The sequence below is a fragment of the Portunus trituberculatus genome, chromosome 47, assembly GCF_017591435.1.
Source record: "Portunus trituberculatus isolate SZX2019 chromosome 47, ASM1759143v1, whole genome shotgun sequence".
Classification (NCBI taxonomy): domain Eukaryota; kingdom Metazoa; phylum Arthropoda; class Malacostraca; order Decapoda; family Portunidae; genus Portunus; species Portunus trituberculatus.
The window spans coordinates 21,597,915-21,625,905 of NC_059301.1; the positions used below are offsets into that span (position 1 = coordinate 21,597,915).

Here is a 27,991-nt window from a genome sequence, read left to right on the forward strand (position 1 = left end):
ACAGCCTTCCAGACAACTATCCCTTTTCTTCAATGACACTCAACTGTCTCCTTCTTCCACACGGAATATCCTCGGTCTGTCCTTCATTCATAATCTTAACTGGAAACTTCACATCTCATCTCTTCCTAAAACAGCTTCTATGAAGTTAGGCATAGGCATTCTGCAGCATCTCTGCTGGTTTTTCTTGCCCTTCCAACTGCTAATTCTGTACAAGGGCCTTATCCGTCTTTGTATGGAATACTCTTTGCATGTTTGGGGGGGGTTCCATTCAGTTTTATTAGATAGGGTGGAATCAAAAGCTTTTTGTCTCAACTCCCCTCCTCTGGCTGACTGTCTTCAGCCTCTTTCTCACTCAATGTTATATCTTTTGCTATCTTTTATCGCTGTTTTTATGCTAACTGCTTTACTGATCTTACTAACTGCATGCCTCCCCTCCCCATGCAGCCTTGCTGCACAAGGCTTTCTTCTTCTCATCCCTATTCTGTCTAACCCTCTAATACAAGAGTTAACCAGTATTCTCAATCATTCATACCTTTCAGTGGTAAACTCTAGAACTCTCTGCCTGCTTCTGTATTTCAATCTTGACTTCTTTTAAGGAGGTTTCAAGACATTTGTCCCTATCTTTTGGCTATTTCCTTTTAAATCTTTTATGGAACCTGGAGTTTCTTTTTTTTTTTTTTTTTTTTCCTTAGCAGGTCTACCTCTTGCATAAAAAAAAAAAAAAAATATATATATATATATATATATATATATATATATATATATATATATATATATATATATATATATATATATAAATAAATAAATAACATATTTCTATTTGTCCATTTATGCTGAAAATATTTTCTGTCCACTATAAACCACAGTTGGGTTTACATTATGAGCTACATAGCATTGCTGAGCTTCATCAACTGGATTGTCACTCCTAATAAAATCATCCATATTTTCAAAACAAGTTATATGGTAACATAATACTACCAGATCACAGACCAGGGATTCTCAAATCAGGTAAGAATAAATAAATGGGGTTCTTTTATTGAATATTTTATCCCATAAAGTAAGAAAAATTTGTACACAATACCAGCTTAAAGTACAAACAAGTCTAAGTCATATGATGAAAGCACTTAACTACCACCAGTTTTCATCTTCTCAAACTTTGCACTAAGAATTTTCATGACATCTCCATGCTTGACATTAGGAGTTGACTTCTTGATAGATCCATAATTCTCCTTAACAAACAAGGCAAATGGCCCAGGTGTTTTAGGTGTTCTAGGATTGCAGGCTGGTGTCCCAGGAGTGGCTTTACTCTGGTCTTTCTGTGTCTTGGAGTTCACTAAAAGTTCAAATTTTCCTAAACAGTATCCACAAACTTTTTTGTTTGTATCAAGGCTTTTTGAATGACGTCCAATGCTGGAGGAAAAAAGGACAGTATTATTGATATTAAAAGTGTATCTGGTATAAACATACATTGCATACTTCAAATGAGTATCTGGCCGTGACAAGGGACGAAGTGCCAACCACTATGAAATGGAGTTAAAAATAAATTCTATTCTATAATCTCCCCAACATTGTAGAAATAACATTATATACACTGCTATAATAAATGAACTTTAGCTGCATGCACAAAAGAGATACAATCACATAAATTTTACTTTTATGTAGGAAAAATTATAGACTAGAAAGCATTTTTAATTCCATTTTACAGGGCTGGGCACTTGGCCCCTTGTCCCAGCCAGCTATTCATATAATAAACATTAAAAATCTAGGCTTTTAAAAAAGGGACCCATGAGAAACTTTACTCTGGAATACCTAGTCAGTGTTACAAAATTATGTACTGTACAAAATATTGAAACTTTTTTTGTGATAAAAACTTTTTCTCTATAAAAAAATTCCATAACTATTGATATAAAAGTCATGTTTCAGTTGAAAAGAGCTTTTTTAAAAATATCTTCATTCCATTTTAAAGTGAAAAACTTTTATTATATATACTGCATTACTAAGAATTGTAACTAAATAGACGTTTTTCTTTAAATAAAGAATACATTTTAATGATCAGAACAAATATTTCTATTGTAAAAAAGTTTTAAATTTTGCAATAAATGATTTTCCTCTAAGTTTACAAACAATTCAATGAGTACTTTGAGAAGATTATTGATATAAAAATTAAATTTCAGTTGGTTAGTTTTTAAAGTATCTTAATTTTATTTAAAAGTGAAAAACTTTCAATACCTATGATGCATTCCTAATATCTGTAAAACACTTTATAACTGTTTATAGGAATTTTTCTTTAAGTAAAGAACATTTTCTAATAATCAGATAATAGTTGAAATGAAATTTTTTTCATTCTAATCTTTTAAAGCAGGTCCAGATCTGTACAAAAATTTTTTAACTTCGTAATAAAAGATTTTCCTCTATGTTTATGGACAATTGAATAAGTATTTTGAGAAAAAAACAAATACTGATAAATTAAATATGTATCAGTTGAAAAACTGAGTGTTTTAAAGTGAAAAACTTATTATCTATGTTGCTTTCCTAAGATCTCTAAAACACATTATATGAGTTCTGTTTTAAGTAAAAAAAAACATATCCTAATAATCAGCAAAAGATATTTGAAATGAAGAATTTTTCCTCAAATTTTTAGTGCAATTTTTTTTTCAATTTTTTAAATAAAAAAAATGTCCTAAGTACACAAACAAATGAATGAGTATTTGGAGAAGAAGAATATTGATATAAAAATTATGCATCAGTTGAAAATTTTTTTTTAAGAATCCATTTTATTTATTTAAACCTTTATTATCTATACTGCATTCCTAAGAACTCTAAAACACTTTATAACTGTAAATAAGGGTTCTTCTTTAAGTAAATCACCTGTATTGGCAGCGGGTACACCTGTATGTGTATTTACACTGGATCTGGTAGTTGTGGCATCTGTTGATAGCTGGTAACTCAGGGAAAGCAGCCCTTGCCTTCCCAGCCCTAAGAGATAAGAAATGCCAGTAGTGTACATGATTTATTATAGTCACCTGATACTTTCTCAACAAAGCATCCAGCTAAAAAAGCCACCCTGTAAAGCACACATCCCACACAGCACAATGAGAGGCAAATGCTTCACAACTGAGCATGACTTCCAATTTTTTGCACGATAACCAACAAATCCCACAGTTCACAACAGCCACCAGACAGTCACACAACTGCTGTGAGATGGACACACAATATTATTTAGATTACAATGAGCATAGGATGACCATCTAACAATATACCATATTTGATGGCTCATAAGACACATGGGCTCATAAGACGCACCCAGTTTTGGCAGACATTGGGAAAAAAAAATAAATAAATAAATAAAAAATAATAAATAAAAAAAAAATAATAATAATAATTAAAAATAAATAAATAAAAAATATAAGATAAAAGATAAATGAGCAGATTTTAGGTTTGAATATGAAGTGAAGGATTTCAACGGACATTTGAAGACACTCACAGGCATTTAAATTGTTATTAGATCCCAATATTTTGCATTTTAAAAACTTAATATTTGCTAGTAGCCTACATACCAGTCACTGAGATATAATTTCTTTTTTTCTTATTTTTTAACCATAGGATGACAACTGATTGAATTACATGAATGCTGCCTGACAAACATGAGCATAATATAATCATTTTCTTCTGGAATTCATGTCTGTATACAAGTTGTGGGTCCACACCTGGCTGTCACAGACTCACAGTTCTACAACAGCATCCAACGACATCACAGCATTGCATTCCATGCAACACGGCCCTTCCCATGCTTTCCCAGCAGGACACCGATGAGTACTACATAATATGAAATTGAAATGAGTAATCTGCTGATCGACAACCTCAAGATTCAACCTTATTTGACATTGATCAACAACAAAAGAAGAGGGGGAGGAAGGTCTGGAAGTGGTTTGTTAGGCTGTGGATTGCGCAGAGGGAACACAACTACCAACTTCAACCACATTTCCAAGAACATGACCCTGATATTACCTGCTGGTCGACCATGCTATGTTCATTGAAATATTGCAGCAAATTACATCTTGAATAAATAGACAGGGCACAAACTGGAGGAAGGTATTACAACCAGGACTATGCTTGGTCATTACACTACACTTCATGGCCACAGGGGACTGGTTGAGGTTATTGTGCCACACTCATAGTTGTCAAGCAATGGTTAGTCTCTTATTTTGTGTGATTCCTAGCATTATCATTTTCCATTCATGATTGTTGTGATGAGTGATAAAGGTGATAAATCATAGAAGAACCATGTGGTCTACTCGTGGTATTCTTGTCACTCTCTACCTATTATCATCAGAATCATGATGACATTAAACGATAAACCAGTCACTTGTTGTAGTGCTGCTATACCTTTATCGACTTATTATCGTGTTATTACCAAGACTCGATTTGCAAGTGTGATTGACCACAGTATATTGTGTCATTGTTGTGATAGGTTCATCATGTTATCAGTCCATCATCGTCCAGCTTTCGGTCAGTTATCATGCTATCATCTAGATTGTCGTAGTTTTTGGGAGACGAAGAATATGACGAACATGCAACAAATACAATGAATGCCATACGACAATCACAGGAACATACACCGATAGTGATACAAAAGGTTTGTAACGTTTTTTTTTTTTCTTCTTTTTTCGTTTTGACAAATCACAAAAAATAAGGGGTGCACTATTTTTTCAGGATGAATCAGGAAAAAAGCACAACTAACACAGTATGCCCTAGACTGTCATTTGATGTTTCATGATTCCAAAATTTTTTATACAATGTTACATGATATTTTTTTCTGTAAGTCATGCTGATTTGTGGCACAGTCGTCCCACATCGTACTGTGTGGGACACGGCCTTAAGGTTAAATAGTTCACACATTAGCAAAATGACAGACAAAATCAGTACAAAATGGTAGATTGCAGCTTTTTGTTGTATGTTGTTCAAAAATTATAAGCTCACCTAATTTTATATAAATTTCTTGCTATCACAACACTTCACTCTTCTGCAAGCTCCAAATGCTTTATGCCAGACTAAATATTTTTTCCCACTTTATAGCAAAATTAAGTAAGTCATTGAGTACCAAAATTTCATAATTAATGTGCAATAATTTTGCAGTGAATTTCATCAATATTCCCTTTGTATTAACAGAATACATCACTCAAAGTAAAACAAATAAATAAATAAAAAAATAAATATATAACAAAATGTATACAAACACCAACAATCAAACTGCAGTTTTCCTGCAAAATTTAGATAGATAGGAAGGATTTTGTGGTTTACCCTGCAACTCTGTGTGTGTATATTTACCTAGTTGTATTGTACAGGATTTGAGTGAGGCTCATAGTGTCCTGCCTCCATGTCTCCATTTACCAATTTTTCTTTAAAGTTATGCACATTATGTGCTGTAATAACTTCATCACTCAATGCCTTGCACTTTTCCACTGTTCTATGTGGAAAACTATATTTTCTAATATCCTTCACAAACTGCCTCATTCTAATCTTCTTTACATGTCCTCTTGTCCTTCTAGCTTCTTCTGTCACCAGCACCAGGTCTTCCTTGTCTAATTTTTCAATGGCATTTACTATTTTATACATTGTTATTAGGTCTCCTCATTCTCTTCTATCTTGTAAGGTTGGCAGTCCCATTTCCTTCAGCATTTCTTCATATGTTAGGTTCTTTAGTTCTGGCACCATCTTTGTAGCTATCTTCTGGATCCATTCTAATCTTCTTATATCTTTTTTAGAGCTCAGTGACCACACCACTGCTGCATATTCCAACTTAGGACATATCATGCTAGTGATAATTTTTTTTATCATATCTTTATCCATGAATTGAAATGCCATTAATATTAGTCAACATTTTATATGCTAATCCAAATATCTTACTTATGTGTTTTTCGGAGTTCAGATTTTCCTGTATAATCATCTTTTTCCTCTTTAGTCTTCATTATTTGCTCCTTTCCCATCAGATAGTTCCATACTGATCTTCTCTTACTCTTTCCTAGTTCCATTACGTGACATTTCTTGGCATTGAACTCTAATTTCCACTTCTTACTCCACTCATATATTGTTTATATCTTCCTGCAGCAGCAAAAAGTCCTCTCGGGTTTTCATTACTCTTAGCAATTTTGCATCATCAGCAAACAAATTAATATAACTGGTTACTCCATTTTGAGTGTCGTTTACATATACCTGGAACATAATGGGGCCTAACACTGACCCTTATGGCACTCCACTTGCTGTTACTTTACCCCAAGATGAGTATGTATCTCTGATCACAGTTCTCATCTCTCTGTCATTCAAATAATCCCATATCCAATCTAACAAAGTTCCTAACTTCCAAAGTAGTCTGTCGTAAGGGACTTTATCAAAAGCCTTTTTTATGTCCAGGTATACTGTGTCCACCCATCCATCTCTGCTTTCCAGTCCCTTTGTTACTCTTGAGTAGAAAATCAACAAGTTCGACACACATGACCTTCCTGTCCTGAAACAAAATTTTCTGTTGGATACATCTTGTTCTTCCAGATATTTAACCCATTTTTCTTTGATAACTACTTCACATAACTTACCCACCACACTTGTAAGTGACACCAGTCTGTAATTTAATGATTCGGTTAACTTTCCTTCTTTGAATATTGGAATTATGTTGGCTCTCTTCCATTCTAGTGGTACTCTCCCTTCATTTAATGAACTTGTAATAATTTCCCAAACTGGATCTAACAGCTGCTCTTTACATTTTTTTTTGCGCCCAGCCTGATACACCATCCGGCACCACTGCTTTTCTGAAATCCAAATTATCTAGTAATCTCCCAATATTTTCTTTGTGCACTATGATTTTCTGCAATCCTCAGCAACACTTTGTCCTCTTTGGATCTGCAAATTCCTCTTCAGTGAACATAGTTTTGAAACTCTCATTCATTATTTCACTCATTTCCTTTGCTGATTAGTATGTCTTCCCTCCTTTAATTATTTTTTTCTGTTTTCTTATTCTTCATCTTACCATTTATAAATTTGTAGAAAAGCTTGGGTTCATCTTCTCTTTTTCGCACCACATCTTTATCAAATTTTTTTTTCTTCCTCTCTCCTTACTCTAATACAGTGGCCCTTCTACATACAAACTACTCTATTTACGAGAAATTCGAGACAAAATTTCGAGCAAAAATCTTGACCGACATGTGAGAGAAAATCCAAGTTAAGAGAATTTCCAGATGCTCCCACTAGGTAGCTGAGAGGTTGAGACCACCCAGCATCAGCCAGCATGTGTGTTTCCCACCATACAGACCTGATCCAGCGCTCTTGTGTTATGTTGTTTTTATCACATTTATCTCCTTTTTGTGGCTTTTTTTTTGTAACCCTAACCCTGAGTTCTAAAAAAGGAAATGGAAAGGTGTCCTGAGAGAGAGAGAGAGAGAGAGAGAGAGAGAGAGAGAGAGAGAGAGAGAGAGAGAGAGAGAGAGAGAGAGAGAGAGAGAGAGAGAGAGAGAGAGAGAGAGAGAGAGAGAGAGAGAGAAGAGAGAGAGAGAGAGAGAGAGAGAGAGAGAGAGAGAGAGAGAGAGAGAGAGAGAGAGAGAGAGAGAGAGAGAGAGAGAGAGAGAGAGAGAGAGAGAGAGAGAGAGAGAGAGAGAGAGAGAGAGAGAGAGAGAGAGAGAGAGAGAGAGAGAGAGAGAGAGAGAGAGAGAGAGAGAGAGAGAGAGAGAGAGAGAGAGAGAGAGAGAGAGAGAGAGAGAGAGAGAGAGAGAGAGAGAGAGAGAGAGAGAGAGAGAGAGAGAGAGAGAGAGAGAGAGAGAGAGAGAGAGAGAGAGAGAGAGAGAGAGAGAGAGAGAGAGAGAGAGAGCACCTGCTGAAGCGATGCTCCCAGGAACTGGCTGCCCCTCTCACCCAAGTCTTCACAACTTGTGTACGGGAAAACGTCTGGCCTTCAGTGTGGAAGGAGGCTCGAGTAGTTCCCGTACACAAAAAAAGCTCCAGGACGGACCCAAAAAACTACAGACCCATATCCCTGTTGTCAGTGGTGGGTAAAGTGTTTGAGAGGGTCGTGGCAGAGGTGGTGTGTAGCCATCTCAAGGACAATGCCCTCCTCTCAGACCAACAGTTTGGGTTCAGACCTGGAAGGTCAACCTCCGACCTAATGATGCTTCTCACCAGGCATTGGCAGGACGCCCTCGACGACGGCAAGGACACTATAGTGGTTGCTTTGGACATAGCAGGAGCTTTTGATAAAGTATGGCACAACGGATTACTAGAAAAGCTTCGTGCTAAAGGCATCCAGGGTGGCTTGCTACGACTCTTGGGAAATTACCTGCAGGACAGAAGCCTCAAGGTGGTTGTCAACGGGCAAACATCTGAGTCCCTGCCTGTGGAGGCATCAGTGCCACAGGGTTCAATTCTTGGCCCACTCCTGTGGAATATCTACGTGGATGATCTTCTCCAGCTACTGCCAGGAGTCATGGCCTATGCTGATGACTGCACCCTCTCCTATACCTATCCACGCCAGGACAGTGGGCGGGCTGCTGAGGCCATCAATCAGCAGCTACGAGTGATAAAGGAGTGGGGTGCTCGCTGGCAAGTGACATTCGCGCCGGAGAAGACACAAGCAATGGTTGTCTCTCGGTCCCCAGCCGCCATGGCAGCAATGGCAGGAAAGTTGTCTTTGGCGCTGCTGCTCCCACTCCAAGATGACGTCAAGATACTTGGAGTGGAGGTGGATCGAGGGCTGAGGTTTGACAGGCATGTCAAAACCATTGCCAAGAAAGCCTCTCACAGGATCTCCGCTCTCAGAAGGATCGCCAGTTTCCTCGACAGGAAGGGGAGACTGCTGCTGTACAAGGCACAGGTGCGGCCCCACCTTGAATACGCAGCTCTCTCCTGGATGTCCTGTGCCGCCACACACAGAAGGAGACTGGACAGCATCCAACGCCGCGCCATACGGCTAGTAGATGCTGCACTACCACCTCACCCAGAGCCTGAGCGTCCCCTTGATTCACTGGAACACCGCAGAGACGTGGCGGCGATCGTAGTGTTCCATAAGGCACAGGTGCAAAGAGTGCCACATCTGGCAGGGCTGCGTCATCCTCTAAGAGTCACCGCACGGAGCACGAGAACGGTGCTCAATGGTGGTGACGCCGTAGAGGTGCCGCGATCCCACGGGTGTCAGCATCAACGCACCTTCGCAGGACGCGTCTCCAGGATGTGGAACTTGTTCACGGCCGCGGTGCCTCACGTCCAGGAGATGAACACACACAGTGTCAAACTGATGGCACATAAGTGGAGACAGACACTGCCAACTCCTCTGACACTCTTTGTGACGTGACACTCAGTGTAGTGCAGTGCGTGAATAGTGCTAGTGAAGTGAAACGAATAGTGCTCCATTTACATGCTGACCATCTTGTATATTATCTATTTTTAAGTCTTGTAAATATTGTAGAGAAATAGATTGTAGTACCCTTAGAATAGGTAGCACACGACAGTGCGCCTTTGGGTACATGTTCCTTTGTATTAAGTTTTGTTTAAATAAAAAAAAAAAAAAAAAAAAGAGAGAGAGAGAGAGAGAGAGAGAGAGAGAGAGAGAGAGAGAGAGAGAGAGAGAGAGAGAGAGAGAGAGAGAGAGAGAGAGAGAGAGAGAGAGAGAGAGAGAGAGAGAGAGAGAGAGAGAGAGAGAGAGAGAGAGAGAGAGAGAGAGAGAGAGAGAGAGAGAGAGAGAGAGAGAGAGAGAGAGAGAGAGAGAGAGAGAGAGAGAGAGAGAGAGAGAGAGAGAGAGAGAGAGAGAGAGAGAGAGAGAGAGAGAGAGAGAGAGAGAGAGAGAGAGAGAGAGAGAGAGAGAGAGAGAGAGAGAGAGAGAGAGAGAGAGAGAGAGAGAGAGAGAGAGAGAGAGAGAGAGAGAGAGAGAGAGAGAGAGAGAGAGAGAGAGAGAGAGAGAGAGAGAGAGAGAGAGAGAGAGAGAGAGAGAGAGAGAGAGAGAGAGAGAGAGAGAGAGAGAGAGAGAGAGAGAGAGAGAGAGAGAGAGAGAGAGAGAGAGAGAGAGAGAGAGAGAGAGAGAGAGAGAGAGAGAGAGAGAGAGAGAGAGAGAGAGAGAGAGAGAATGTCAATCGAAATGAAGCAGGAGATAATAGACAAACATGAGTCTGGTGTTCATATGCGTGATCTCGTAAAGCAGTAAAATCAGTCATCATCGTTCATTTAAAGTTAACTTTAAATTTTTAAGTGTAAGTGATAACGTCTCGTCAACAGTCTCTCGCGCTCCCTCACTCCTCCACCACCAAGCATACCCCTCAGTTAGACGCCGCTGACTTCCTCCATGGTAAGTGCTCATAATAAACTTGCATTTTATTTTGTTAATATCATCTTATTTATCTTATTACTGTATTTTTATGTTCAATTACTATTTGAATGTGTTTTAGTAATCGGAAGATGCGTTTTATAGTTATTTACGATTAACTTAGATGATCTTGGGAGGCCGGGAACGGATTAATTGGTTTTCAGTTACAGGGGATCCTCACAATTTGATGGGGAGAGGGCTGATTTTCATCGGTCAAATCAGCGTTTATTCGAATCGTGAAGCAATTTTTCCCATAAGATACTTAAGAATTAGGGGAGATAGGGACCAACCTCCAACCTAGACCCACCAAAAAACATCACTATAACCTCTAAAAAACACTAACTTAGACTAAATCAGCACTATTAAAGGCTTCATTTATATCTAACTTTTTTTTATTAAACACATTAGGGTGCTGTACAGTACATTTTTGGAAATAAAAATACTTGCAGCGGTCTTGTGGTACTTGTCCCTGTTCTTCCAAATTGATGATACTGTTGATCTAGGGACACCCATTTGTGCTGCAACTACACTGTGAGCTATACTTGCCTCACACTTTCTTATAAGCTCAAACTTATCTTTGAAAGGCAGGAAGTTGTGTTTCTTAGAGCTGGGGCTGGAGGTGGCTTTGCGCAGAATGGTCTAAGCGGCGTGGAACGGCGGAGCATGGCCTGCATGGACAACGCCTGGGGCAAGGGAGAGCAGAGGAAGCAATACACAGGCAGTGTTGCCAGATTTTCCTCATGAAAAGTAGCAGAAGCACGCTTGAAAAGTAGATTTCACCACGATGTAGCCTAATACAAAAAACTACTACATGTCACTTTAACTACTATACACATTTTGTACTTACCACTATCCACTCACATTTTTTCCTATGGGGTTACGGGGAGGAGAGTGGAATCCTCTTTCACGATGTACCATTTTCTCCATAAGTTTTCTCTGGCATTTTTTTTTTATAAATCATTTCCATTCTTACCTAATTCAACCAAAATATTTTTCTTCTTTTTAACAAAACTTAACTATTCTTATTGCTTTAAAGATTTTTCCTTTCACTTCCTCTGCATCACTTTTTTTTTAAAGATTTGCATTATCTAGTAAGTCATTTTCTTGACGTACAGTGAGGCGAGAGAAGTGTGATGTCATCAGTTGCCTGCTCACCACAAAAAAAGAAAAAGCACCATAACTACACCGTTCTCAATGTCACAGTTAATATTATTACTATTATTATTATTATACTTGCTTTTCTTAATGTTGTTAATATCATCATTATTATTGTTAACATTTAGAAAAATTGCAAATGTAGACCCAATAATGTCATCAAGCAGCTCAAACATATCATGAATTAAGTAGCCCAAAAATATTGCAGGTAGTAGATTATGAATTTAAGTAGCGCATACCCTTCAAAAGTAGCCCAATCCGCTACTTTTCGCCCATTCTATGCGGCACAGGGTAGCGTCGGTTTACACTTCCGCCAGGCAGGGTGGGGACGAATTTGTGGTGGCGGCGGATTTGACCAGGTGGATGGTGCGCGAGATATGAATGTCAAATTGGCGAGTCAGTTGGTCGAACCTTGAGGATTGGGTATTAATTAACTGAGTTCGAATTGGCGATAATTTAATCTGCGAATGGTCGAATCATGAGGATCCCCTGTATTTCTTATGGGGAAAATTCGTTCAAGATAAGAGAAATTCTAGATACAAGCTCGATCCAGGAATGAATTAATCTTGTATGTAGAGGGGCCACTGTACATTCATTTCTCGCATCCTTATACAGGGGATCCTCGTCATTCGACCGTTCGTAGTTCGAATTGTCGCCAATTCAAACTCAGTTAATTAATACCCAATCCTCAAGGTTCGACCAACTGACTCGTCAATTCGACATTCATATCTCGCGCGCCACCCGCCTGGGTCAAATCCGACACCAACCCGCCAGGTGGAAGTGTAAACCGACGCAACCCTGTGCCAAGGCTGCCACTCATAGGGGAAATCCTCTACAGTAGGTGATTTCAGCCTAATGTAGGGGGTAGGGGATGCCTACGGGGAAAATAGCAATTTGCAAGGGAAGCTAGTTTATTGACAATATGTAGGGAGTTTTTTTTCACAAAATATTTGTCTGGAAACCCATTACAGTTTATGAAATATGGATTATATATATATATATATATATATATATATATATATATATATATATATATATATATATATATATATATATATATATATATATCTGACGCAACATGTGGGAGTATGGTGCAATGTGGTGAGGCGCTCCATTAGGACGAGAGTCGATCACTTATTCCTGCATACATCGTCCAGTCTGACATGATAATATACCGAAGAAAAGTTAATTTTTCGATACCAGAAAGTTTTTTTTATTTCTTTTGTAGTAAAAGAATAAAACTGCAAAAAATATAAATACGTTTATTTTCACACAATAATATATGCATGTACAAAAAGGAATTTTGGGATTGGTGTAGATGAAAATAGAGGAAAATGTGCACAAGTGGTAGGTGAAAGTAAGAGGAAGTGCGCAGTGGTAGGGAGAAATTAAAATTTAGAGTGGCAGCCTTGTGGCCTGTGCGTCGCTTAATCTGCGTCACTCTCACCCCAGCCAGTGTTCCCCAATCCTAAGAAGCATAACTTCCTGCCTTTCAAAGATAAGCTTGAGCTTATAAGAAAGTGAGGCAGGTATAGTTCAGTGTCATTGCACTGCAAATGGGTGTCCCTAGATTAACAGTATCAAGCAGCTCAAACATATCATGAATTAAGTAGCCCAAAAAATCGCAGGTAGCAGATTATGAATCTAAGTAGCGCATACCCTTCAAAAGTAGCCCAATCCGCTACTTTTCACCCAATCTAAGCAGCACAGGGTAGCGTCGGTTTACACTTCCGCCTGGCAGGCTGGGGAAAAATTTGTGGTGGCAGCGGATTTGACCAGGTGGGTGGCGCAAGATATGAATGTCAAATTGGCGAGTCAGTTGGTCGAACCTTGAGGATTGGGTATTGGGTATTAATTAACTGGGACAAGTACCACGAGACCGTTGCATCATGCAAGTGTTTTTATTTCCAAAAATGTACTGTACAGCACCCTAATGTGTTTAATAAAAAAAAAGTCAGATATAAATAAAGTACTGATTTAATTTAGGTTAGTGTTTTTTAAAGGTTATAGTGATGTTTTAGGGGGTCTAGGCTGGAGGTTGGTCCCTATCTCCCCTAATTCTTAAGTATCCTATGGGAAAAATTGCTTCATGATTCAAATTAACACTGATTCAACAGATGGAAGACTGCACTAACCCCCGTCAAATTGCGAGGATCCCCTGTATTGCTGTCTATTATTTTCATTTTTCTGCTTTTTGAGTTTCTTCCAAGCTTTATCTTATGCCTTTTTAGCTTCTATACATCTGGCATTGTACCAAGCGTGTATACTTTTCTTTACTCTATACTGAAGATAGGTACATATTTCTTCACTCCTTCGTTATATTTTTGTAGGAGTATTTCATATTTCTCCTGAATTCTCCTTCCATTCATAATGTTCCTCCATTCAATATCAGCAAAATTTTTTCTTAATTTTTCAAACTCTGCTCTTGTATAATTTAATCTTTTTTTTTTTCTAGTCTTCTCTGTATCTTATCCCATCCTCTTCCTGCATTTCCAATTCTAATGTTACATAACCACTTCCTCCCATTGGACTAAGGTATTGTATGCTGGGATGCGGCTTTGGCTTCTTTGTAAATACTAGGTCAAGCAATGATTGTTCTTCTTTCCCCCTGTATCATGTTGACTCTTTTACCCACCAATCGATCCATTGTATTTAGCATAGTCAACTGTAACACCTCACTCCATTGTCCAGCATTACCCATTACTTCCATCTCTCTCCAGTTTACTCTTTTACAGTTAAAGTCTCCTACTAATAGTATTCTCTTCTTATCATATTATCTAAGCACTTAATCACCTCTCTTTACATTTCCTTATATTCCTCAGTTCCCCATGTATTTGTCTTAGGGCACATACGTAACTATGATTTTCCTTTTTTTTCAATTCCTCTGTTTTGATTGCAACTCCCAATACTTCCACCATGCCATCACCATATTGCACATCCTCTACGCATATATTATCATGAACCATTATTAGCACTCCTCCTAACCCTTTTCTCTTCCTGTCTCTTCTCTAGCTATTATATCCCTTTTTCCTTAAAATTAACATGGATCTCCTCTTTTAGTTTTGTTTCTAGTATGCACATTACATTGAGTCTTTTTTTTTTTTCATATAATCTCTAACCTCCAATACGCTCAATTACAATCCAGCTATATTAGTATAAGTCACTCTTAATTTCTTGCCTCTTCCATGATCTCTTCCTCCTTCTTCTATAGATACCACTTTTTTAGTCTCATATCTATAGCCCTCCAGTAGAAATTCTTTTTCTCAATCTCTGTCCTTTTCTTGTTTTTTCCTAAGGTTAATTTCTTAGCACTTTCTTCTCCCTCTCTTCCAAGTTCATATCTCTTTATATCCATGTCCTTAGATTCAGTATCATCAGCCAGCTTTCCTTTTTCTTATCATAATTTCCTCCATCGCCACCTGCAATCTCATTTTCACTTTCATTAGTCTCTTATCCCCTTCACTAAATCTTCCCAACCTAATCACTTCCTCTACTTCCTGATTCAATTCCTGTGTGCTGTCCTGGACCTGTTTGATAATAGTTTTTGCCAATTCTCTCTTTCTTCTCGCACTCTCACAAACTTGTTTGGAATTTTTTCCTTCATCCCAAAAATTAAGAAACATTTCCTCTTATCCACAGTATCCCTTACTAGATCTTCTTTCTCCTTAATTACTTGTATAAGTGTCATTTGTTTTTTCCTGAATTTGCATCCTTACTATCTCTGAAAATTTTACTTTTCCTGTTCCTGTTTCCGTGCATTTCGTAATTCCTCCAATTTGCTTTCACCCATTCCATTCTCAACTTTATCCTCCCCATCCTGTATTTTTTTCTGAAGGTTCCTTAAGGAGTCTTCGTAGTCGCAACACATAGCCTTTAGTACATTATTTGTTTCTTTATCTCCTGCATCTCCTCCTTCAGCTCTTGAATTATTTCTTTTACTTTCTCACATTCCTCTAATCTCACTTTAGTTCAGTTATTTTCTTTTATCAATTTGTTTTGTTTTTTCATCATACTTGACATCACCTCCTTCATGTATCTTATTTCCCTTTTCACGTTTATCAGCCTCCCCATATTACCTCTTTCCTCTCTAAATCCAGAAAAACCTGTCTTATCATTACACAGTCTCTTCAACCTAATAGGTGTTTCGATAAACATCTTGTTTTTAAAACATGGCGTTTGTTTTGGTTCCATACATTTGGCTCCGTCATCTAGCTCCACCTCTTTCCCTTTTTCCGTTCTATACGGTATCCAAATCTTATTTATTTTAGAGACAGGAGAACCCTAAGGCCCCATACCCCTCCTGTGCATATGTCTAGGTCAGGCTCCAACACCTGCTGAAGTGTTTCCCCTGGAAGCTGTTTTTGCACATCTTGTCGGTACGGTGATGTGTGTGTGTGTGTGTGTATTTACTTATTTGTGATTTACAGGGCCCAAGCTTGGCTCTTTATGTCCTGTCTATTTGTCCACATTTATCAAGTTTGTCCTTCATTTGACTGACACTCACTGCACACACCACCTCTCTACTCAATTTGTTCCATTTGTCAATGCCACAATATGGGAAGCTATAATTCTTGACATCTCTCATACAACTGTCCTTTTGTATTTTCTTTGGGTGTCCTCTCAATTGATTTTTGGAAGACATCCTTATCAAGTCTTCTCTATCTAGGATATCTATTCCATTTACTATTTTATATATTGTTATCATATCTCCCCTCTCTCTTCTTTCCTCTAATGTGGGTAAATCCAGTCTTCTTAATCTCTCTTCGTACAGCACCTTAAAACCTGGTATCATCCTCGTTCCCAACCGCTCCACTCTTTCTAGTTTCTTCACATGTTTCTTCATATGTGGTGACCATATCACCCTTGCATATTCCAACTGAGGTCTAATTAAGATGGTTAATATTTTCTTTATCATATTCTCATCCAAGCAGTTGAATGAGAATCCAAGATTTTGGAGTGTGTTGTAAGTTTTTCCATATACATGTACAGGCAAACCCCGCTTAACGAAGGGGTTACGTTCCTAAAAAAAACCTTCGTTAAGCGAACCAATTATAACAAGTTTAACCCCTGACTTGAACTTCCATTGAGAGTAAACAAAGCAAGAGTGCATCATAGTACAGTGAAAGATTTGATGAAGTAAAAATTATGAAGTTAAACATTTAGGCAGTTTAATCTAAGTCATTATAATGTACACTAATGCACACTTTATAACAGGGGTTCTCAACCTTTTTATCGTTAAGAACCCCCTGAGTTATAAGACCATCTTAGTACCCCAGTATTGTCACATGGAACATGGAACTCAATATGCAATGGCACTGCAAAGGATTTTATTAGATCAGCCATCTAAGTACCCCTGGAAATCTTCTTATGAACCCCCTGTGGTTTCGCGCTGTCAGGATGGCCACTGTCCAAGAGCTAACATCATTAGGTCTCTATGACGCTGAAGACGTCTATGCAGAACGGTTTGGTTGGCAATAGACAATCTCATTATCAGACTTTGATTTCTAAGTTATGAAAATAATCTCATTTACGGGGCTTCATAGGTTCATGGTGTCTTGTAGTCTACTTACTAACCTAGAAGGAAAGAAAATATCATACTAACTTCGAGCTATCAATTGAGGAAGAAGTAATCTTTGTCCCAGGAATAGAGCAAGATGGTATATAAAAACACAATGCATAGTTATAACCTAAAGCGCCACTCTCCTCGCACCTAAGGGTGTGGGTGGACCTTACGGGGTGAAAGGGTTCATCCCAGTACCTGTGTAGGCAAGTGGACTTCAATTGCAGCGCAGGAAGGTGGCAGCGTCACTTTACTCGCACTCAAGGGTGTTGGGTGGATCCTTACGGGGTGAAAGGGTTCGTCCCAGTACCTGTGTAGGCAAGTGGACTTCAATATTGTGTCTTGAAATCGCATCGTGAGGACTGGAACCGCATCGACATCGTGGAAACCCGCATCGTTCCCGTGGAAACTGGAATTGCATCTTGATCGTGGAAACTCGCATTATTATCTTGGAAACTGGAAGGGCATCTTTATCATGGAGGGAGAGTGAATGCCATTGTTATCTTGGACGGAAAGACACTAACCGGCAACCTGTGGAATGTAAACAAACGACGCATCATTGCATCACATACAAAACTTATTTACCACATTTCCACAAGGCTTTCCATTTTATCCATTGTAGAGTTACGAGTTCAGGTGGTTCTTTTAGCTTGCAAGGAAGATACGGTCTCACCAGCCTTCTTAATAGAGTCTGCTGACTTGAAAATAGTAGAGACAGTAGATGGAGTAAAGTTGGTGGTGAGTGATGCTATTAGTTTTCTCGCCTCTCTCGTGTCTGTGAATAATATCCAGCTTCACTTCGAGAGTAAGAGACTTCCTGGTCTTCTTAGCAACGCTAGGCGACATTGCAGGGCGTTTTGATGGTAAGTTGAGTGAGGGAAGATGAGCTGGTGCTGACGCTGGTATTGTTTTGAACAGGGGAGTGAGTGGTACGCGTGTTGTCCACGAGAGGCGCTGGTGTATTCAAAAGCCTGTCGGCTTGCGTGATACGGCGGTGCTTTTAAACTTGGAAAAAATTACCTGGATAAAACTTCGCTAAAGCGAGTTTGGTGTTCGTTAATTGAGCAGATGGTAGTAAAATGAAACCTTCGTTGTAGCGAAATTTCGTTGTGTGAACCTTCGTTAACCCGCTAAGACCGATGGCCGCAAAATTCGCACCCTCCCATTACCGCAATTATCATAAAAAAATGACATGACAATGCATCATTCTACAAGTTTTTATTGCTCTACTCACTATGGTTGTCTCAGAATAATAACCGATAATTGGAGAAGATTGTGGTAGCGGCAACTCGGGGGAGGTGCTTATATGTGTATTCTTACATAATGTAAGGCACTGCTCATGTTTTTATGTGTTTTCACATGTTTTTCGTGTTTTCACTCATATTGGCTGATTATAGTTACGTATGTTTTTATCAGGCGTGGGTGACGATGTTGTCACAATAGCGGGGTCGGGATCTACCTCCAACCTGTGCACTTTGCGTCTTGTCCTGCCTTGTCTATCACTTTTATCACTAAACTTTAGCTTCCTCTTAGCACCAGTAGCCATAGTTGTAAATAATAGTTCCTTAAATAAGTAAATACGTAAACGTAAATAATTATCACCGCGACACGACGCTCACGCACCTCACAGAAAATTGCGGGAGACTAGCTGGCTAGAGCGGTGTGCTTCCTGGGAGCCGACAGTACTACCATAGGCCTACGTCATGACCAAATATAGCAGCGCTACCAATGCTAGCGCGGTTTTTATTAGCGCTCAAAGTAGCTGCCCCATTTAAGGACTGTCGGAAGTGTGCTATGCAGCCGTATTTAAGGCCTGTCGGACTTTTTGGGTTAAGCGGGGGTTGCCTGTATTCTGTTAACGTGCTTTTCTGGTGATAGTTGTTCTGTATAATCTCTCCTAAGTCCTACTCTTCACTGACTTCAGTTATTATCTCTCTCCCCAGCTGGTACTCCTTATATGGTCTATATTTGCTTTTGCCCATTCTCATTACATGACTTTAGTTAATGCCATTTTACACTCCAATTATATATTCTGTTCAGATCCTACTGCAACATGTTACAATCTTGCACGTTTCTTATTCTCATAATCTTTGCATCATCTGCAGACATACTCATGTAACTTTTCACACCCACTGACATATCATTTATACAGATCTGAAACATGATGGGGACCAAGTACAGAACCTTCAGGGACTCCACTGGTCACTCTTCTCCATTCCCTTCACCACTGTTCTCATTTCCCTGCCTGTCAGGTAGTTTCCCATCCAGTCTGCCTGGGTTCCCCTTATCTCCCCAATACTTCTCATCTTCCACATTAGTCTGTTGTGTGGATCCTTATCAAAAAGTTTTTTCAAGTCCAGGTACACACAGTTGACCCAACCGTCTCGCTCCTGTAAAATATCAACCAATCTTGAGCAAAAACATAATAAACTTGATACACATGATTTTCCTTTTCTGAAGCCAAACTGGTTCTCCCTTAAGATTCCTTCACTTTCTAGAAATTCACACTACTTGTCTTTAATCACTTCTTCACATATCTTACATATAATACTAGTCAGTGAAACAGGTCTATAATTCAATGGTTCCATTCGACATCCACTCTTGTATTTTGGTACTACCTCTGCCCTCTTCCACTCCACTGGCACCTGTCCCATTGTAATTGATGTTTTCACGATATCCAAGATTGGTTCCAGCAACTGCTCTTGACATTCTTTTAACATTCTACCAGACACTCCATCTGGACCCATTGACTTCTTGACGTCCATGCTATTTATAACTTTCTCAATGTCACTCTTTAAGACTATCATATCCTGTATTTGTTTCTCTTCTAGTAGTATGCTCCCACTGAATTCTGTTTTGTTTGTGAATACTTTACAGAAACAATCATTCAGCTTTGCAACAATATCATATATGTCATCCCCAACTTTCACTTTTTCAGCTATTTCATTCTTCTGGAGTTTACTGTTGATAAATTTGTAAAACATTTTTTGGATCCCTTTCACAATTTTCCACTACTTTTTGCTCATATCTTTTTGTGCTTTTCGCCTCACGTCAACATATCTATTTCTTGCAGTTCTATATGCTTCTCTCTCCACTTCCTCATTAATCCTCTTGTACTTTCTCCATGCTTTTTCTTTCTCACTTTTTGCCTTCTCGCAATTTTTATTGAACCACTGGTTTCTCCTTAGAGTCTTCCTGTTATACTTTGGCACAAAGTTCTCCACGGCCTTATTGTATATTTCCATGAATTTGTCGTATCTTAATTGAATGCTTACTTCTTGGTACATTGCAGACCAGTCCACACTATCAAAATACCTCCTCAACTCATTGTGTGTGTGTGTAATTCACCACAGTTGCCTGCTAGTCACCCAGCCAGTCTTCCCCATTACGGAGCGAGCTCAGAGCTCATAGACCGATCTTCAGGTAAGACTGAGACCACAACACACTCCACACACCGGGAAAGCGAGGCCACAACCCCTAGAGTTACATCCCATACCTATTTACTGCTAGGCGAACAGGGGCTACACATTAAGAGGCTTGCCCATTTGCCTCGCAGCCTCTGGGATTCGAACCCGGACCCTCTCGAGTGTGATTCGAGCATGCTAACCACTACACTACGCGGTGTGTGTGTGTGTGTAATTCACTATGGTTGTCTGCTGGTCACCCAGCCAGTCTTCCCCATTAAGGAGTGAGCTCAGAGCTCATTGAACGATCTTCAGGTAGGACTGAGACCACAACACACACTCCACATCCCCGTACCTATTTACTGTTAGGTGAACAGGGACTACACATTAAGAGGCTTGCCCATTTGCCTCACTGCTTCCCAGGACTCAAACCCGGACCCTCTCGATTGTGAGTCGAGTGTGCTAACCACTACACTATGCGGTGTGTGTGTGTGTGTGTGTGTGTGTGTGTGTGTGTGTGTGTGTGTGTGTGTGTGTGTGTGTGTGTGTGTGTTTACCTAGTTGTAGTTTTACAGGGCCTAGGCTTTATGCTCATGTGGCAATGTAAATTTGAATGTAGTTGTCTTGTCAGCCAGATATATAAAAAGCTATCACTGTGATCTAGTACAATACCAGTCTATATGAACAACTGTACAAAATTCAAAATGATGAAGTTGTATTTTTATGAATTCTGTATGCTAGGCTATTATTTAACAAATCAGAAAAAATGCATTTGTTATTTTATCTCTGAAAATTATTTTGTACTTAGATCATTCAGTGTAATGTGTAGGAAGCATATGTAGCATAGTAAAATACTTATGAGTGTATTTAGCTACAATGCTGAGGAAGAAAAAAGCAAAAAACATACCAGAAGCATTTTGATATTTCTGCACATTTTTTTCTTATTCTCTCAACCTCACTTTTTAAATTTAGCTCTGTGTACAAATAAGAAGCTACAATATATCAGCAGAAATGCCAAAGAACTTACCATGCCTTCCATAGTGGTCCATGGCCATCCTTGTATCCAGAAATAATCCAGGCAGCAGCATGACACATTTCATGAATAAGCGTGTCTCTTACCCTCTCAGCACAGTCAATTACCTGTAAATAAGGAAAGGCTAGGATTGGCTCATGATGTAGCATTATTAGGGTTCCTGAACACATTTTACTTATATCCTTGAAGTCCTGAAATAATAATGCTCTATGGCTTAAGTGTGACTCTTTAGTTATATTATTTTTGTTTCAAGCACAAATCTTTCTACACAAGGAAAAATTGACTTGCCTTGGTAGAAAGTTCTATTCTGCTTCCCCTCCGACATTCGGTAGATTTATTGATTTGATAGTAACAATATCCAGCTGTCTTTCTTAGCCTCGCATTCCACTTTATATCCATGGATGATGGTAGCTTATCATCAAAAACATGAGTATTATAATATTTGTACAATTTTTCAGCTAGCTCTTCTTTCTTCTTTTTAAAATCTTTGATATATGGCAATGCCTCTGGATGGCACTGTATTATGTTGACATTGGAAGAAAGTGATGCTAAGAAAGGTAATCTAGGAGAAAGGTGTCCCGTTTCATACTTCTTGACAAACTGTCGGTGATGACCTTCAGTCTTTGGCAAAACCTTGCCTCTTGGCTTTGTACGAGGTGTGACAAAAGATGGGCGAGGTTGAACCACCTTTTTATTGGTTTCAGTAAAGGAGTATAATTCATCAGAATCAGAATCTGATGTAAGGATAATTGTAGGAGAGTCACGCCAGGTGGTAGCAGTCTTTGGTCCGGTGTCTTTTCCTGTATTGCCTATACCCCGTTTCTTATGTTTAGGAAAACCTGAGTTTTCTGAGGGAATCTTGGAAGACTTCTGGATTGGTGGGGGAAGCCTGTAGCTATCATCACTGCTGTCATCACTGATAAGGTTTGAGTCATGGTGATCTTCACTGTCATCAGAATGCAAAACTTTCTTGTGCTCCTTCTTTTGTGTCAGTGCTTTGGCCTTTTTCAAGTACTCTTCAAAACTGTCCTCTTCAAATTCAGGCGTTGTCTTTGAAATCTTCCGATCTTTTCTGTCTGAGGGATTTACTTCATCACTACTACTTTCATGCCTTTCTTCTTTCCTGCCTCTTAACTTAGTTTTAGAGACACTACTTTTGTGTTTACGAGTTCTATGGTTTACTGAACGGCTGTTTGTAGGCTTCTGGGTCAGTGATGGAAGACTGTAACTCAAATCATCACTGCTCTCATCATTGATGAAGCTTGACTCATAACGGTCTTCACTCTCATAGTAGTACCGTGGTTCCTGTTGCTTCTTCTTTTGTGTCAAAGCCTTGGCTTTTTTAAGGTACTCCTCAAAGCTGTCCTCTTCTGGACTATCAGGAGTCCTCATCATCTTTGTGGCTTTTTCATCTTCATTGTTTAATGAATTTGATTTGTTGTTCTCACTACAGTCATGTCTTTCTTCTTCACTGCTGTTTACATCTGTATCTCCATCACCAGATGTTTCACTCACCTTGTACAAGAAACTACTTTCCTCTTCAGATTCCATATTGAATCTAGGGCATGACTTGCTTCTTCTTTTGTTTGATGTAAACGATTTATAGCTGATAACTCTGCTATCCTGCTGTCTTTCTTTTGGAACTGTCTTGAAGATGGCATCTTCATTTTTTCTCCACTCAGCAGTGTAAAGGTTATCTAGCTCTTTCCTTATCAAACTTAAATCTAAGGGCCCATCACTGTCACCAGTATACTTTGAATTCCCTGTCTTGCGAGAGTGTGTAGTAAAGGGTTCTTTGGCGGCACCAGTAGGCAGTTTAGTACTTGGTGACAATATCTCAGAACATAGAGCTTCATTTTGCAAGTCTTCCATATCTTCATGACATGATCGGTTTGATTTTTTTAACCACTGAGGTGCTTCCTTATCAGTTTTGTTGACATTCTTTACCTTAGTTTCAGGGGAAACGGCAGCTTTCCCAATTGTTTGCGTAGTCTTCTCTAAGTTCCAATTGGTTTCATTTTTACTCTTCGACAGTCTAAGACAAAGAGATTCTTCATTTTCACTGTCTGATCCTCCAATCCAATCTTTTTCAAAAGATTCTGTTATCATTTTTGTGTGTTTCTTCTTTCTTCTGTGTGTAACATATCTCCCATTTTTTCTGTCATCCTCAGACTCCTCTGTAGTAGATACAATCACCCTTTGTGTCACTGCAGTTCGCCTTATTGCAAAATCACAGTCAGAGACATTATCATCTGAATCTATACTTTTCTCAACAATTGAGGGGTCATGACTCTTACCAAAGGATTGTGAATTTATTCCTACTTTGGAGTTATCAGGATTTGATAAATGTATACAGTTTAATTCTCTTGCATGAGATTCAAGTGACTCATTCTTAGGATCCAGTTTAGGCTGACTAGGTGACTCACTGATGAAGGAGTCTTCATTTTTCTGCAAGAAAGAACTATCAAAAGAGCTCTCTTTAAAGGGACTCGACATAACCCATTTATGTACAGGATTTATTGCTTTTTCTGGAGTTCGTTTATCTGCATTAGATTTTACAGATACCAAATGTCTCCCCGGGGTGACATGGCCAACATTAATATTATGATCCTGAAAATTTTTCTGGTTTTTATTCATCATTGGGACTTTGGTCTCTTTTTTAGATAAGACATCTACATCTGTACTCTTAGGAATAACTTGTCTACTTTCTTTCTGCAATTCTTGAGTGCTGCTAATAACACTGATGTCTTCACTTATTACTGATGGATGTTTCCCAATCACTGAAGGAACCAATTCAGGAGACGGTGGAGAACGAAATACTTTAACTTTACCTACAATACTGCTACACACAGGCATGCTAAAAGCATCACCATCATTTCTGTTTAGTGGAGGAACCCTTACACCATCAATTCTGGGAACACCCCTTGTCTTGCTATTCAAGTCTGTTAAGCCATAATCACTACCACCAACAGCCACCTGTGACTCCTCATCAGAGGAATCAGAAAGTACAACAATTTGGTGCTTGTCAGATTGTCCTTGTGAATTATTTGACTGATGATGGGGCTCCTGACCTATTGCCATCTCAGACTGAATGGTAAGTGTTGATATTTCAGAAAACACATGTGGTAAAGGAACCTTTTCATCATGGGGCAAGTTATCCATCACAGTGCTGTTAACAGCAGGTGGAGGGAGTCCTTTATACTGGAATTTACGCATGTCAGCACTACAGGTAATGACTGTCTCATCAAGTAGGTTATTCATATTTATGTTATCTTGTGGTTTCACCTCCTCAGTTTCATTGTCCTTGCTCACATTCCGCAGATTTCTCTGCATTCTGAGTTTGTCCAAATACTTACGGAAACCTACTCGGGCATTGTTCATCTTAGTTGAGGTTGAGTATTGGGTGTCATTGTTAGTCTCACATGTATAATAAAGAGTAATCTTTCTACTTGGATCATCAGTTGAGGAAGGTACATAGTGTCCCTTTTCTTTGCCATGACAAAACTCTATAAAGCTACCATCATCAATATCAGTATAAACACTGTCTCTTCGACCAGTGGACTCACTGCATGTGTCTCTTGTACTTTGTGTCTTGCCTGCAACTGATGAATCAATCGTAGGCCTGAGGTTTGCAACTATTTGAGAATCCTTAAAATGGCAAGGCACTGATCCTTTCTTTTCTGATGTGCAACTTGATTCCGGACTATTTTTTTCCTCTGGTACAATGTGGAGACCCACAAGATGAGCATCACCCACAGGCAACTGCTTTCTGAGTTGACTGTTGAACCCACCAATGTTTTCTTTATCTCTATACTGAAAGTCTCTGCCTTTTCTGCGAGAAAGCTTGTTGAAGCCTGCAATAGGATAATATTATTAGAAAAGAAATAAAGATCAATGCAGAATTTCAACTATGTTATGTAAAATTCTAATAATTCAGTGTCCTTAAATGGAAAACACCTTTCTTACATTAGACAGTATCATCTTTGTTTTACATTCTAATAACTTTGAGATAAAATATATGTACATACAGTATTTTCATGACTCCTTAATGTCTTTCTGATATTATGCCCTGGATATAAATTTAAGATCTGCAAACATATCAGAAGACCGTCAGAAATTAAAACAATAAAACATACTTATTATTGCAATGACTGCTTTATTGCTATACAAAGTCAGATGGGAGTCCCAAGTCATTAACAATACACACCCGGAGATCTCCAGAGGGATCCAGTAAAACTACTGCAAAAACAAGTTGTTCCCTTAATAAATACTGCATGGGAACTTTAGAATGTAAAAACTACCTAACGAATAATAAACCAGATGTGGTATGTTTAACAAAAAACAAACTAAAAGAGGAAATGAAATTGACATTTGCAAAGGAAGGATATAGCACAAGAAGAGACAGAAAAGGAAAGGGAAAAGAAGAAGTAATGATACTGATAAAAAGGATATTGTTGCTGAGGAAGTGAACTAAAATGTTGTAATTAAGATAAAAGGAAATGAAGACAGAAAAGTTACTGTGACATACATACCACCAAAACCTAAGCATATGAGACTAATAGTCAATAGATATAAAATCATGCAAATAGAAACAAGAATTTTTTTTTTTCAAGAGGAAGACCTGCTGTGGGCAATAAAATAGTATTAGAAAAAGAAAAGAAAAAAAAAAAAAAAAAAAAAAGCCCACTAGAACTGCAGGTTCCCTAAAAGTCCTAAAAGGAATTAGCCAAAAGATAGGGACAAATGTTTTGAAACCTCCCTCTTAAAATAAGTCAAGTCATAGGAAGATAGAAATATAGAAGCAGGTAAACAGGTTTTACCGGTAAACAGAGTTTACTGGTAAAAGGTATCAGTGATTGAGAATACAGTTAACTCTTGTATTAGAGAGTTGGACAGAATAGTGATGAAAGGAAGAAGAAAGCCTTGTGCAACAGGGCTGCAGGAGGAGGGGAGGCATGCAAATAGCAAGATCAGTAGAGCAGTTAGCATGAAAATAGTGATAAAAGATAGAAAGAGATGCAACATTTTGGCAGTGAGAGGCTGAATACAGTCAGTCAGAGAAAAGGAGTTGATGAGACGAAAAACTTTTGATTCCACCCTATCTAATAAAGCTGTAGGAGTGGAACACCCCCAAATGTACGAAAAATACTCCATACAAGGACAGATAAGACCCTTGTACAGAGTTAACAGTTGGAGGGGTGAGAAAACTGGCAGAGATGCCACAGAACGTCTAACTTCACAGAAGCTGTTTTAGCAAGAGATGAGATGTGAAGGTTCCAGTTAAGATTATGAGTAAAGGACAGACTAAGGATATTCAATCATCAACAACTGGAATTCTCTACCTGAAATAGTTGTGTCAGCTCAATCTCTCCAATCCTTCAAACATTTGCTTGAACAATTCCTGGGTCATAGTTTTTATAAGTATTGTTAGCGAAGTCCTTATGCGTGTTATGTTCTGCAACTAAAACTAGCCAACCGTCCTGCAGTCCTCCAGCAGTACACTAGTAGTTTTGGTTGGAAGATGCAGAAGAGACTGATGAGGGATCAAGACCCTCACAATACTATATTCTACGATACTCACGGTTAGTAGCAGGAGAGGTGAGTTTCCGTGGTGATCCGTTGTGCTTCATGCCAAAAGGGGTGAGAGGGAGGTTTGCCACATCCATTGAGAGGCGGGTTGAGTTTCCACTTGACTCCCTCGATACCATGACTGGAAGAGACACATTAAGGTGGTATCATCAGCACAGCAGGAAGGTAATAGAAGGAGCCACAACCTCATGATATGACTATGGAAGTTATTGCTCAGGGGAATGTGATGTGGAGGTAACCTTGGCTAAATAATATCGCATCTAGTGATATTTTCCTTTTGATCGCTTGTGTTGTCCTTGGCCGGTTCCCCTCGTACATAATGAATAAAATAAGTAAACAAATAACCTCAGAAGAAAAGGCAGAGGTTAATTATTTATCTTTTTTTATGGCTTTAACAACTTGTCTGGGATGTCTCTCTTCACAAAGTTCTTGGACTAGTAGTATAAGATACATTTCACATTTTAAAATGTGCAACCATTCTTTTATGTAATAACATCTATACACATTCTATCAGACTAGATGCAGTATGCATAGTTTGCTGATGCAATAATTTCTTCTGTTGAGTGGAAACAACGGGGAAATAACAAAGTACGCAAGGAGGCGAGGAGTTGCACCATTCAACTTGCAAAGTTACCTCTACCATCTACTTTTATGTGCAGAACGACCAATATTCCCTTGTTGACTGTATACTCACCATTACTAACTAGCTACTGACCAATTTACTGGTCTATTTCACCAAATAGTTCCATAACAAACACCCACCTGAAACCTTGTGACGCGGTCAGGGAGTTTAAATGAAATAATGGTCGCAGGGTCAATGTTTTTATGATTTTTTTCCACGACTTTTTATTTATTTATTTATATTTTTCTTCTTTATGTAATTCATGTTTCAAGACATATCTCAATAATACTTT

The 27,991-nt window shown here is 38.8% G+C and overlaps 1 protein-coding gene across 2 annotated transcripts; it reads right to left on the minus strand.

Annotated features, from left to right (window-relative positions):
* Nucleotides 1-1,028: 1,028 nt before the first annotated feature.
* On the minus strand, nt 1,029-27,882 carry LOC123520604. Of its 2 annotated transcripts, none has more exons than XM_045283039.1 (6): nt 27,840-27,882; nt 27,070-27,198; nt 21,777-25,342; nt 21,483-21,595; nt 2,869-2,976; nt 1,029-1,410 (listed from the first exon to the last, which is right to left on the minus strand). In XM_045283039.1, exons 2-6 carry the CDS (start codon nt 27,194-27,196, stop codon nt 1,125-1,127), a joined length of 4,200 nt encoding a protein of 1,399 aa, XP_045138974.1. In that variant the 5' UTR covers nt 27,197-27,198; nt 27,840-27,882; the 3' UTR covers nt 1,029-1,124. The 2 variants fall into 2 exon arrangements, with proteins under 2 accessions (XP_045138974.1, XP_045138975.1); XM_045283040.1 differs by having other exon boundaries at nt 27,772-27,861.
* Nucleotides 27,883-27,991: the final 109 nt, after the last annotated feature.